The sequence below is a fragment of the Tenrec ecaudatus genome, chromosome 9, assembly GCF_050624435.1.
Source record: "Tenrec ecaudatus isolate mTenEca1 chromosome 9, mTenEca1.hap1, whole genome shotgun sequence".
Taxonomy (NCBI): domain Eukaryota; kingdom Metazoa; phylum Chordata; class Mammalia; order Afrosoricida; family Tenrecidae; genus Tenrec; species Tenrec ecaudatus.
In genome coordinates, this window is record NC_134538.1 from 91459806 (window position 1) to 91472622 (window position 12817).

The 12817-nt window shown below is 44.8% G+C and overlaps 1 protein-coding gene across 1 annotated transcript in view; it reads right to left on the minus strand.

Moving 5' to 3' along the window:
* TSPAN13 (tetraspanin 13) overlaps positions 1–2880 on the minus strand; it is a 28367-nt gene extending 25487 nt beyond the window's left edge. The window contains exon 1 of the mRNA XM_075558335.1: positions 2572–2880. Within this exon, the coding sequence (XP_075414450.1) occupies positions 2572–2634 (63 nt within the window). The 5' untranslated portion in view covers positions 2635–2880. The remainder of the gene's footprint in view (positions 1–2571) is intronic.
* Positions 2881–12817: the final 9937 nt, after the last annotated feature.

Sequence of the window (12817 nt, forward strand, 5' to 3'; positions counted from 1 at the left end):
AAAGTAGGACAGGTATTTTTAACAAGTCCTCCTGTTCATACCTTAAAAAGAAATGACACCTCTGTCCAGAGCTTCAATACTGTCTGCAACCATCTCACCACAATTCCCATCTTGAAACGGGAAACGAGTGGCCAAAGAAGACAGAAGTCCATTTTCATGTATGGTAATAGTCATGGTATATTTTCAGCATATGTAAGATCTGATCCATCTTTCACCTGAAATGTGCCTCCAAATTTAAACTGCTGAGTCTGTTCCTATTTGTCTGTTCACGATGTACAATAAGCAAGTAGGCACTGTGACAGGCTTAGGGTCTAAAAAAATCTAGGATTTGAAGGATACCATTTTAAAGGTCCATGAATCTTAATTGTTTAACTGCAGAACTGTTAAAAATCAATAGGATACACTTTGAAGAACAATAATTTATAATATATTATGAATTATTCCTAATATGTCCTATTAGAATCACTTTTCCCTCTCCTCCTTCTGAAGCATAGTAAATACATCTAGAAATGATGCCTTGAAGGCAGTAGAACCCAATTTCTAAAATAACTTGCTTTAAGTATCTATGCATGTGTATATATACCTATACACATACATATATGTACATATACATGAAAAACACATATATGGTGAAGATTCAAAACCAAACTCACTGCCATGGAGGCAATCTTGACTCATGCGACACTAAAGGTCAGGGCAGAACTGTCTCTGTGGGTTTCCAAGAGTAGAAAGCTCTTTAAAAGAGTAGAAAGCTTCATCTTTCTCCCATGGAGCAGCTGGTGTTTCAAACTGCTGACCTCTTTGTTAGCAGCCCAGTGGGTAACCACTACACCACGAAGGCGATATATATATATATATATATATATTCATTCTATAGCGATCTGTAGATTATAGACATTAATTGTTTATTGTTTATGTTAGTCACATAAAGCAGCAAAGCAGAACATTTAACTGTGTGAGCAGACACTACCATGAAGTGTCTAGTGAAACACCACCAGAGAGTCGATTCTAACTCATATGAAGTGCCTGGTCAAAGGGTGATGAAATCATTGATGGAGGAGAGGGGGTGGCTCCATAGGGAATGTGACGTTCTAACCAGGCCATTCATGCTAATAAAAGAGAATGGTCAGCATGTACTTAATCAATGTGATAAGTGTACCTCAATGAAATAAAGGTGGATTTGAATCTGAAATGTGATAGAGCTCGCCAATTACAAAGTATCACCCAGTGCTCCAGAAATACATTTTTTAGCACACTCTGTCATTAGTGACCCTGTGGAATAGATTCCTGCTAAGTGCCTACCTAGCTTCAAAGCTTTGCCAGCAGGCTCCCATACGAGGGCACAGTAATGGTAAAATGAACCATTTTACCTTTCCCCCCACACTGCCTCCACCCTCCCATGCCGCGCGCGCGCGCACGCATACCCCCCCACCCCCGCCCCCTTGTTGACCACAAGCTGCCTCTCCATTCCATGGGATGTAACCTAAGCTTACACAGACGGCTCAGGTCTCTGCTAATGCAGGAGAGCTTGGTTTGTTTTCAGGGTGGGTGTCTGCAGAGGCCAGGTGTATTTATAGAAGGGAGCAAGGCATGGAGGGAAGTTTCTTCCGTGCCCTGTAGAATGATCTGGATTCCGAAGTCTGGGTTCTACTCCTGGCTTGCCACCTACCAGCTACGTAAACTTAATTTAAATCCCTTTAGATTTGGTGCCTTGTATATATATAATTTAGATCATGCGCCTTCCCTCAAACGGTTGTCAGAATGACAACCTCAAATCATGTATGAAAAACCTGGGGCGTGAAAGAAAATCCGTGAATGTCAACTGGTCCTCCCCACCCTCCTGTTCACCCAGATCCGCGCCTGCGAAGCCACAAAGCCAGCCGGCGGCGTCAAAATTAAGAGCAGCAAGTAGGCAGGGAGTTGAAGAAAGGACTTGGGTGGAGGCTGCTTGCTTATTTACTGGGCTTAGCTTAAAAAGAGTTAAGGTACTGCTAAGGGGTGGGGGGCAGTACAACACATGGAGAAAGCATCAAATAGGAGCAGAACTATGGGGGGTGAAATATATGTATTTAATATATATATTATATTTTAAGTATATGCATATATTTAAAATATCCCTTTCTGTAAGCACGAAACAAACTAAAGGAAGCACCGGAAATCCTGTGAACCTATTCGGTGGCTTCAATTAAAATCACAAGGGCGCGTAGAAGCTAACGAACCCAGGCCCACACCAACCACATGCCGCCGGGTGGGTTTCAGACCCGGCTATTCTGCACGTCGGTCACCCAACACCCGGCGGCCCGCAGCCCCCAGCAAGCCCTGCCAGGGTTTGGATCAGCGCGTAGAAGCAGCGAAGGGCCGGGTGGCGAGCGAGCGACAGTCCGGGCTAACCCCCGAACCGCCGGGCCAGGGGCGAGGGGGCGGGGCGGAGCAGAATGCGACAAGCGGCGGCTCCCGGTCCCGGGGGCGCGGGGCGTGGGCGGCGGGCGCGGGGCGCGGGGCTCGGGAGGCCAGGGCCCTCCAGCAGGTGCAAAGGCTCCGGGCGGGGCAGCGGCGGGCCCCGGTACTCACGGTGTACAGCAGGTTGAGGGCGCACAGGCAGTTCTTGGAACACGCGAAGCCCCCGCAAACCATGGTGGCGGCTGGGGTCCCAGGCAGCTGCAGGTAAATTCGGCAATGGCGCGGAGCTCGCGGGCAGCCTCTTTGTCTTTGCTCGGGGCCTGGCGCGGCGAGGCGGCAGTGCGGCGCGGGTGTGGGCGTGGGGCTGGAGCGCGGTTGCCCGGGCTGCAGTGCGCGGCGCGCCGGCCGCGGCTCGGACCACTCCGGAACCTGCGACCGCCGCAGCCGGAGCCGGAGCCGGAGCCGGAGCCCGAGCCGGAGCCGGAGCCGGAGACCGAGCCCCGCCCAGCACGCCAGTGTCGATGCCCGGGCGCTGATTGGCTGTCGGTAGGGAACAAAGGTAGGAATATGCAAATAATTCTGCCTAGCCAACCAGGATTCGGGAGGGGCGGGGCGACCCTGGGGCCAGAGGGAGGGGACCAGAGCGAGGGGACCAGAGGGAGGGGACCTGAGGGAGGCCTGTGTGTTTGTCAGCGCCCTGGGCGCTGCCTCCCAGGGTGCAGGTGAGGAGGAAAAGGGCGGAGCTCCTCCTGGATCCACGCTGGCAGGGAGAAATGTGACAACACCTCTTGGTTCTTGCCCCCGGCAGAAGACGTGGCACCGTTTTGAATGACGTTTTAAAAGGCCGCACCCAGTCTTGCTTGATGAATGAATGAATGACCAAACGAAGGAAGGCATGAACGAAGAAAAAGAAACTGAAAGATTTAAAAGAAGGAGTGCAATAAGGGAAAACATTACAGAAAAGAAATATGTCAAAGAGTAAAGGGAGAGAATAAAATATTCTCATCTCAGGAAACAGGTACTACAGTTGGGAATCTTGTCAAGTCAGAAAGACATTATTATTACAGGAAGAGCATATAAATAAACGTTGTAAGTACATGCATGCTAAATAATACGCAAGCCAAGGTTTTTCTTCCAGCCTTGAATTTCAATTTATAAACCTTTATTTCTCCATAAGTAAAAACTGTATTTACAGGGTAAATGGCATTACCTTCCCCTCTGCTAATTCAATGTAACTTTATTGTGTACGGTAGAAATGCATCTTTGTTGATGCCAACATATGTACCTAATACTATTCAGTATTAATACTAAGTGTGCCTAGTACAATTGAATGATGGATTTTTATAAGATTTGTAAGAGCCCCCAGTAAAATGATTAATGTTTTTTTAAAAAGAAATGGATCTTGTTGATTGGTGTAAATAGTTTATAAAGACACACTTGTTTGGTGATTACCATCTAAGGTCTTAAAGGCTGTGCATCTATAACAAAGGAAAGGAGGAATCCAAAGACTCCAGGAATGAACTTGTCTGCTAAGACTAATTAATGGATTAATGGAAGCAGATCAACCAGAATGGAAATAATTAGAATTGTATAGAAATGGAATAATATGTACAGAAATTGTTCAATGGAAGCATAATTTGCTATGTAAATCTCCAAAATCACCATAAACTTTTTTTAATGAAAATGACAATTGCATGCTTAGATTCCTCAGAGATCAAGCTAATAACAGTACATTAAGTGTTTTGCACGGTGTCTGACAAAGATACAAGCTCAATAAATGTTAGTTTGTGGTGCTGCGGTGACTTGCATTTTGCTAAATCCTGGAAGGACTGCCTCAGGTGTTCCAAGAACAAGAAGGGGCAAACCTGTTGAGCAGGTTTCATGGTAGCTTCCAGACTAGGAAGGAGGAATAATCTATCCACTTCTGAGGGATTGGTCACTGAAAATCTGAAGGACAGCAGCAGAATGTTGTCTGATGTAGTACCTAAAGGATCTTTCAGGTGGGAAAACCAAAGCAAACTCACTGCCTTCGAGTCAATGACAGCCTATAGCAACCCTGTAGGACAGGGCAGAACTGCCCCCTGTGAGTTTCTGAGACTTTAACTCTTTATGGGAGTAGAAAGCCTCATCTTTTCCCCATGGAACAGCTGCTGTTTCAAACTGCTGATCTTAGGGATCACAGCCCAACACATAACCACTATATCACCAGGACTCCTTCCAGGTCAAAAGGGAATCAAAATAAAACTGGAGAAGAGCTGCGTCCTCCAAATAGAGTGGGCCTTCATGACACAAATGGAGCAAAACTTTCAGGACATTCATTTGCTAATGTTCTGCTAAGATACAACTCAAAATAAGAAAAGAAGCGTTTTGGTCCGGGTAGACTAGAGAAACAAATTTATAGGCACTCATATATGTGTAAGAAAGAGCTTTATTTACAAGAGCAATTGAATATTCAGAAAACATCCCAGTCCTGTTCAGATCAAGTCCATAAGTCCAATATGAGCCCATACAGCCGATACCAATGTATAAATTCCTCTTCAGACTCATGCAACACATCCAATGATGCTGAATTCAGGAAGATCACAGGCCAGTGGGTGGAAAGTCTTGTGGATCCAGTGGCAGTGGAAGCATCTCAGCACTGGCAGGGGTCTCCATGAGGATCTTTCAACTCTAGGGCTCTAGTGTAGCTCTATGTGTCTAGGTGGCAGGAATGTCTCACAGGGAGTGAGCCTGTGTCCTACCTCCAGCCACCTATTTATCTCCATGGTGCCTCCAAATGTGGTCATCAAGCTGAGACCTGATTGACAGGCTAGATTCCACCACCCCTTCACTTTTAAGTCTCAAATTGACAACAGATTATGTAACTACCACTAAAGGGTTGCAAACATCTATTAATAATTAAAATCTATAATATTCAAAGTATGAAGCTAGGAAAATTGGAAGTTGTAAAAAATTAAATAGAATACATAAAGATCAATATCCTAGGCATGAGTGAAGGCACATGAACTTAGTATTGGCCGTATTGTATCAGCCGTTAGATGATCTGCAATGATAGGGATGACCAATTCAAGAGGAATAACATCACATTCATGATCAAAATGAACACTTCAAGATCTATCTTGAAACACAGTCCTGTATGTGATAGAACAGCATCCATGCTCCTACATTAGTATAACTATATGTCTATTGGGTTTGCAAGACTGTAACTCTTTACAAGAGTAAATAGTCTCCTCTTTTCCCAAAGGAGCAAATAGTGGGTTTAAATTACAGACCTTGCAGTCCAATGCTCCTGACAGCCCTGCTAGGACTCTTGATTAAAAAAAAAAAAAAAAGATGGGGGGGGGCACACTGGAAGCACTCACTAGTCCATGCCAATAAACTTGTGCAATGGGCTGGAATAGATTCTTATTTGTGACCCAAAAAAAGTGATGCAACAGTCACCAAACAATAGCTATCATTTGGCTCCTTTCCCTAACAATGTTATCGATATCACATGCAGTAAAGTTCTGCTGATGACAATTCAAAAGTGATTATAGCAGAACATTGACAGGTGGGAGTGGGGGCGGGGGTGGTGGGGGCTAGGTGCCATCCACTCAAGAATGAAATCCTGCCCCGTCCTGCCCTATTCTCACAACTGTTCTTGTGTTTGAGCCCATTGTTGGAGCCATGGCGTCACTCCTTCTGGGTGAGGGCCTTCCTCCTTGTTGGTGCCCCGCTTCTTTATCAAGCACGATATCTTCGGGAGCTAGTTTCTCTTGACAATATGTCCAAGGTAGCTGCTAGAAATCCAAGAGAGATTCAAAAGAGGACATGGTACAAGGAATATCATAGCTGATGTCAGATGGAGCTGGGCTGAAAGCAGAGCATACCAGAAAGATGCTTCCTTGTCTTTTATTTAATATGCAAAGACATAAAAAATCTATGAGTAATATCATGAAGAACGGGAATCCCAGAGCATTTCGTTTTGCTAATTCAGAGCTTGTACATAAACAGAGAAGCAATCATTTGAACAGAATAACATAGTTTAAAATCACAAAATGTATGTGTCAAGGTTGTATCACTTTAACATATTTTTTTCAATTCTGTGTGCTGACCAGATCCCAAGGATCTGGACGATCGGAATGGCCCAGGCATCGGAATCGGAAGAAAGCTTACTCACTGCCTTCTGTGTGCAGATGGCACAATATTGCTTGCTGGAAGTGAAGAGGACTTGAAACAATTACTGATCAAGATCAAAGACTACAGTTTTCAGTATAGAGTACATCCCAAATAAGATCCAAAAAATCCTCACATTGGGACCAATGGACAACAGCATGATGAACTGAGAAAAGACTCGGCTTGTTAAGGAATCCATCTTACTTGGAGCACAATCAGTGCTTGTGGAAGCCGGAGTCAAGGGAAGAAACCAGATGGTACCCGCCTATCAGAATATAGCTTGGGGATTTAAAAGCTTGTCTTCGAACTACCAACCCTCTAAGTGAGGCATCAATTAGATCCACATGGAAGAAGCACACCAGCATGTGTGATCAAAGGACTGTAAATAATAAAATCCAAATCTAAAAGAGGGAACAGTTTCAGAGCTTAAACTGTAAACATCCGGTTTGCAGAAGGCTGAGGATGACGGTGGAAAATCAAAACCCGTGTCCAGGGTCCACAAATGGATGGAGTCTCTGGTGAATCCCCTCTGACCATAGCCCAGGGAGATGAATAGCCTTCCTGTCAGACAGATGTCATTGTAGAGCCAATTATGACAGATGTAATTAGGCTACGATGTGACGCCTTATCCTTTCATCTTCCTTTTGACCCATTTCAAAGTTGTTCCTGTTTTTAATCTGCTTTCTTTTCTATTGAGGGTTTCTCTGCGTTGTTTTGTTATTATTGGTGGCGTTGTGTGTATGTGTGTGTTCTGTGTGATTTTCTGTATTTGAAATCCAGGACAGATAACACTCTAGAGACAGTAGCTGGATGAATAGTTGTGGGAAACTGCGAGCTGGGAAGAGAGTGTGTGCAGATGCATGCTCTGTGCTTCTATTTAAGGAGTCTGCGTGGCCAGGACTGGTGAAGGGAGCCCTTCACATTTGTGACTTGGAGATGAATCCCAGTCACATTCTCCTGACTAAAAGTTGCTCCCCACAAAGTGCCCCCACAATGATGCCAATTTTAAGATGCTGTTTGAAGCACATGGTTGCTGCTATTCACTTGAAGGTTAATCGTTTAAATGTTATCAGCCCAAAGGTTGTCTGCCAGTAAGAGCAACCAGACCACCCCACTTTACATACAGTTTACTCCCCTCTGATAAGGATCATAGATTGCTCCCCTGGAAAAGAGCTCAGGGACACATACGGTCAATCCAGCTCAGAGAAGACCCAGGTTAAGCCACCATCCTAACTCTAACACCCACTCATCTTGTTACATGTGTGCTTTCCTGTCATGCCCATGCCCCTAGAACATCCCTTTCCTGTTACATGTGTGCTTACTAAGGCGTGCCAGTCCAAGACTTTATAAGCCTGTAAAAAATACTTTAGCTCTCTTTATCTGGTTCCAGATTCCATGGAAGAGGTAAGCCCTGGCATGCATCATCTGATGTTACTTTAATTTACCCTTCAATTACACAATCGCCCCTTAAGACCCATTCAGTTGTGGAGGCTGGTCCCCCACAAATAGTTATGTAAGTTACATGCAGGGAAGGTTTGGGGACGCGGGAGCAAACAACAAAGAGCACAAGAAGAAATGTTCTGAAGTGGATTGTGATGGTGACTGCACACTTCCTCTCAATATGATTGAAGAATATGTGAATTATGTGCCAAAAAAACTATCAAAAGAAAAAGAATCAGCCACAGGACCAACGACTCTGGAGGTACTTGTAGAGAGGAGGAGGCGGGGAAAGGAGCAGTGAGCAAACAACACCAAAGACAGAGGAACAACTAGGGAATTAAATCAGATATGAGGAGGACGTAGAGATCCCAGTGACACTGGAGCAACAGCAATCTAGCAGAGAGAAATTACTAAGAGGCAGAAGAAGGACAAGGGTGATGGTGTGGCAGGAGGAAGGTAAAAGGAAACAGAAGAAAGATCTAGAAGCAAAGCTATGGATAGAGGCATCAACATAGGTATGCCCTCATGTAAATACATTAATTCATACATTAATTCAATAGAGGTATTGGCCTATGTACATATATTTAAATGGCAATATATTGAGGAAGTGAATGGACTTTGGGCCTTTGCTCAAGCCCTCCCTCAAGGAAAGAACACTTTGTTCTAACAACATGGCACTCTGTGATGCTCATCCTCCTGACACAATCACTGAAGACAAAATGGTGCATAAGCAAATGCGGTGAAGAAAACTGATGGTGCCTGGCTATCAAAAGATATGGCGGCTGCTGTCTTAAAGGCTTGTAGTTAAATAAGTGGCCACCTAGCAGAGAAACAAAAAGCCCACATGGATGAGGCGCACCAGCCTGTGTGATCATGAGGTGTCAATGGAATCAGGTGACAGGCAATACTCAACAGAAGACCCAAAACAACAGAGAGAGAGAGAGAGAAAGAGAAATTGCTGAGAATGAGGGGGGCCGGAGCAGAGACCCAAAACCCATCTGTAGGCATTGGACATCCCTTCATAGTACAGCACCGATGAATACAGCACACAATATTCCTCTGCTTCTTTGAGGCTTTCTCACCCCCTACCATCATGATCCCAGTCCCGCCTTTCAGTTCTGGCTAGACTGGATCATGTACACTGTTATAGATAAGAGGTCACAACACATGGAATCCAGGTTAGATAAACCCCTCAGGAACAGAAATGGGAGTAGAGATACCCTGAGCATAGGGGGAAGGTTGGGGGAGGAAGAGGGAACCAATCACAATGATGGGCACATACTGCTACCCCCTGGGGGTGTGGATGAACCACAGACATTTGGTTGAAGAGAGAGTGGTCGGTGTTAAGACAAGAAAATAAGACTAATTTATAATTTATCAAGGGTCCTAGAGGGGGGTGGTGGGGAGGTGATACTAAGGACTCAAATAAAAAGTAAACGTTTAGAAAATGATTATGGCAACATATGTACAAATATGCTTGATACAATTGATGTACGGATAGTTATAAGTTGTGAGAACCTCCAATAAAATGATTTTTTTAAAAGAAAAAGAGTCATCAATCAAAAAAAAAATCAAATGGCCCATTTCACTGGGCAAATCTACTTCCAAAGACCAAAGGTGTCACGTTCAGTATTAAGGTGTGCCTGACCAGCCTCCTGTGCACATGCAAGCTGGATGTACATGGCAAAGTCCACAGGAGAACCGGCGCCTGTGAGTTGTGGTGTTGGTGAATACTGAAAGTGCCAAGCCATGCCCAAGGAACAAAGAAATCTGTCGTGGAGGGAGTACAGCCAGGATGTTCCTTAGATGCAAGATGGTGAGGCTTCATTTCACATGCTTTGAACATGTCAGGGGGCCAGTCCCTGGGAAAAACTGGTCAAAACACCAAAAGAAGGACGATCTTTGAGAAGAGAGATTGTCACAGAGGCTGCAGAGATGGCTTTACACATAACAATGTGGAGGACTGAGCAGGACGAAGCGGTGTCTTGTTCTGTTGTCGCTGTGACTTAGAATTGACTTTATGACACATGACAACATTATTGTCTAATCAAAAAAAATGAGTACCTCCTGTGGCCATGAGTTAAGCTTATCCAGTGGACAAGGTCCAAAAACAAACAAACAACCTCACTGCTATGAAGTCCATTCTGAATCACCATGATGTGACCCTATATAGCAAAATCACCAGATGCTCCCTGGGAGAAAGCTAAGGCTTTCTACTCCCATAGAGAATTATCATCTCAGAAGCTCATGAGGGCAGCTCGACTCTGTCTTACGAGGTCACTATGAGTCCATGAGAACAAGGTAGATAAGCTTAAGTGTCAACAAATACATAAATAAATAAATTTCTTTGTTAAGTAGACAGAGACTGGCAAAGGGAACAGGGGTGGCGATGGCAGGAATCTGACGGAAATCGTAACCCAAAGGGGAGATGGAGACATACCCTTGGACTTCTCTGACACAAAGGAAGGCGAAACGCAGATGCGACACAGTTTATCAATGGGAGAGACTAAATATAGAGAAAAGACTGTATAGAGAAAGACAGGATGTCCACACTACCCCCACAATAATCGTATGGATTCTTGGGTTTGGAGTCGCAGACCTGGACACAGCATGAAGTATGAAGGGACCTTAGAAGAGGAGGCGCTTCACTCAAATACTCCCTCAAGGCAATTGGCATTCTATGATGCTCACCTTCCCGACACAAACGCTGAAGACAAATGGGTGTATAAGTAAATGTGGTGAAGAAAGCTGATGGTGCCCGGCTATCAAAAGATATAGCATCTGGGGTCTTAAAGGCTTGAACGTAAACAAGCGGCCATCTAGCTCAGAAGCAACAAAGTCCACATGGAAGAAGCATACCAGCCTGTGTGATCACAAGGTGCCAAAGGGATTAATTATCAGGCATCAAAGAACAAAATATCATATCATTGTGTGCTCATCACCATGATAGGATCACTGAAGACAAATGGGTGCATAAGCAAATGTGGCGAAGAAAGCTGATGGTGCCCGAAGAAAGCTGATGGTGCCCGGCTATCAAAAGATATAGCATCTGGGGTCTTAAAGGCTTGAAGGCAAGCGGCCATCTAGCTCAGAAGCAACAAAGCCCACATGGAAGAAGCACACCAGTCTGTGTGATCACAGGTGTCGAAGGGATCATGTATCAGGCATCATCAGAACAAAAAATATTACCATAGTGAATGAGGGGGGTAGTGCAGAATGGAGAACCAAAGCCCATTTGTAGACCACTGGATATCCCCTTACAGAAGGGTCTCAGGGAAGAGATGAGTCGATCAGGGTGCGATGTAGCAACAATGAAGAATACAACTTTCCTCTAGTTCCTAAATGCTTCCTCCTCCCCCACTATCATGATCCCAATTCTACCTTACAAATATGACTAGACCAGAGGATGCACACTGGTACACAGAGGAACTGGAAACACAGGAATCCAGGGCAGATGATCCCTTCAGGACCAGTGGTGTGAGTGGAAATACTGGGAGGGTAGAGTGAGGGTGGGTTGGAAAGGGGGAACCGATTACACAGATCTACATGTGACCTCCTCCCTGGGGAATGGACAACAGAAAAGTGGGTGAAGGGAGATGTCAAGATATGACAAAATAAAAATATATAAATTATCAAGTGTTCATGAGGGAGGGGGGAGGAGGGAGCGAGGAGGGAAGGGGTGAAAATGAGGACCTGATGCCAGGGGCTTAAGTGGAGAGCAAATGTTTTGAGAATAATGAGGGCAATGAATGCACAAAAGTGCTTTACACAATTGATGCATGTATGGAATGGATTGTGATAAGAGTTGTATGAGCCCCTAATAAAATGATTTTAAAAAGGAGGTGAAGAAGAGGAGGCACTCTCAAGACATAAATGAAACATCTGGCATAAAGCAGGAAACCAATAGAAAGGTCTGTGGGGCCAGCCCCAATCCCAATTACATGGACAGCCCCTGTCCCCCGAGAATAATTCACTTCAGAGGACAGCACTGAAGCTACAGCTCAAAGAGAGGGGCACATCCGATCAGAGCACACGGGAGCAAATGAAGAGGGAAGGAGAAAGAATGGAGCACATCCTGGTCCACCAAGCCCTGCAGACGGTATTCCTGTGCAGCCAATGCACAGAGAGGACCACAGGGCCGGCTCCACCACTAGACATGACATCCCTCACTGACCCATAGCACTTCACGGGACAACACTGGAGGCACAGTGCAGGAATTGTGCTTGATCTGATCCCGCCACAAGGGCGAAACGCTAAGGGCTTTCAACAGAGCAGCAATGGGAGCAAAGCAATGAAGTCCCTGGGGAATACCAAAAATAGACTTTGGGGTCAGGGCATGACACCCCATAAGACTCAACCAGAAAACACTCCGAAAGGTCAACAAACAGACCTAGAACTATTTATAGGCTTTTCTTTATTTTGTCGTTGGTTTTTTGTTGTTGTTTTGTTTTTCTCCATCTTGTTTTGTCTTTATTATTGTCTCTGCATGTATATCTAGATAAGATAGGTGGGATAAACAATCTAGAAGAGAAAAAATGGGAACGATGTTTCTGGGGGGACATGGGAGGGGGAGGTGGGGGAAAGGAAGGGGATATTAACAAATCCAGGAACAAAGGAACCACAAATGATCTAAAATTGATGTCGAGGAGGGAATAGGATGCCTAGTGGGCTTGATTAAGGGTAATGTAACTGAGAGGAATTACTGAAACCAAACGTGATTACTAAAGGCCGAACATGATAGTGGAACAAGAGGAAAGTAAAAGGAAATAGATGAAAGAACTAGGAGGCAAAGGACATTTACAGAGGTCTAAATACAGGTGTG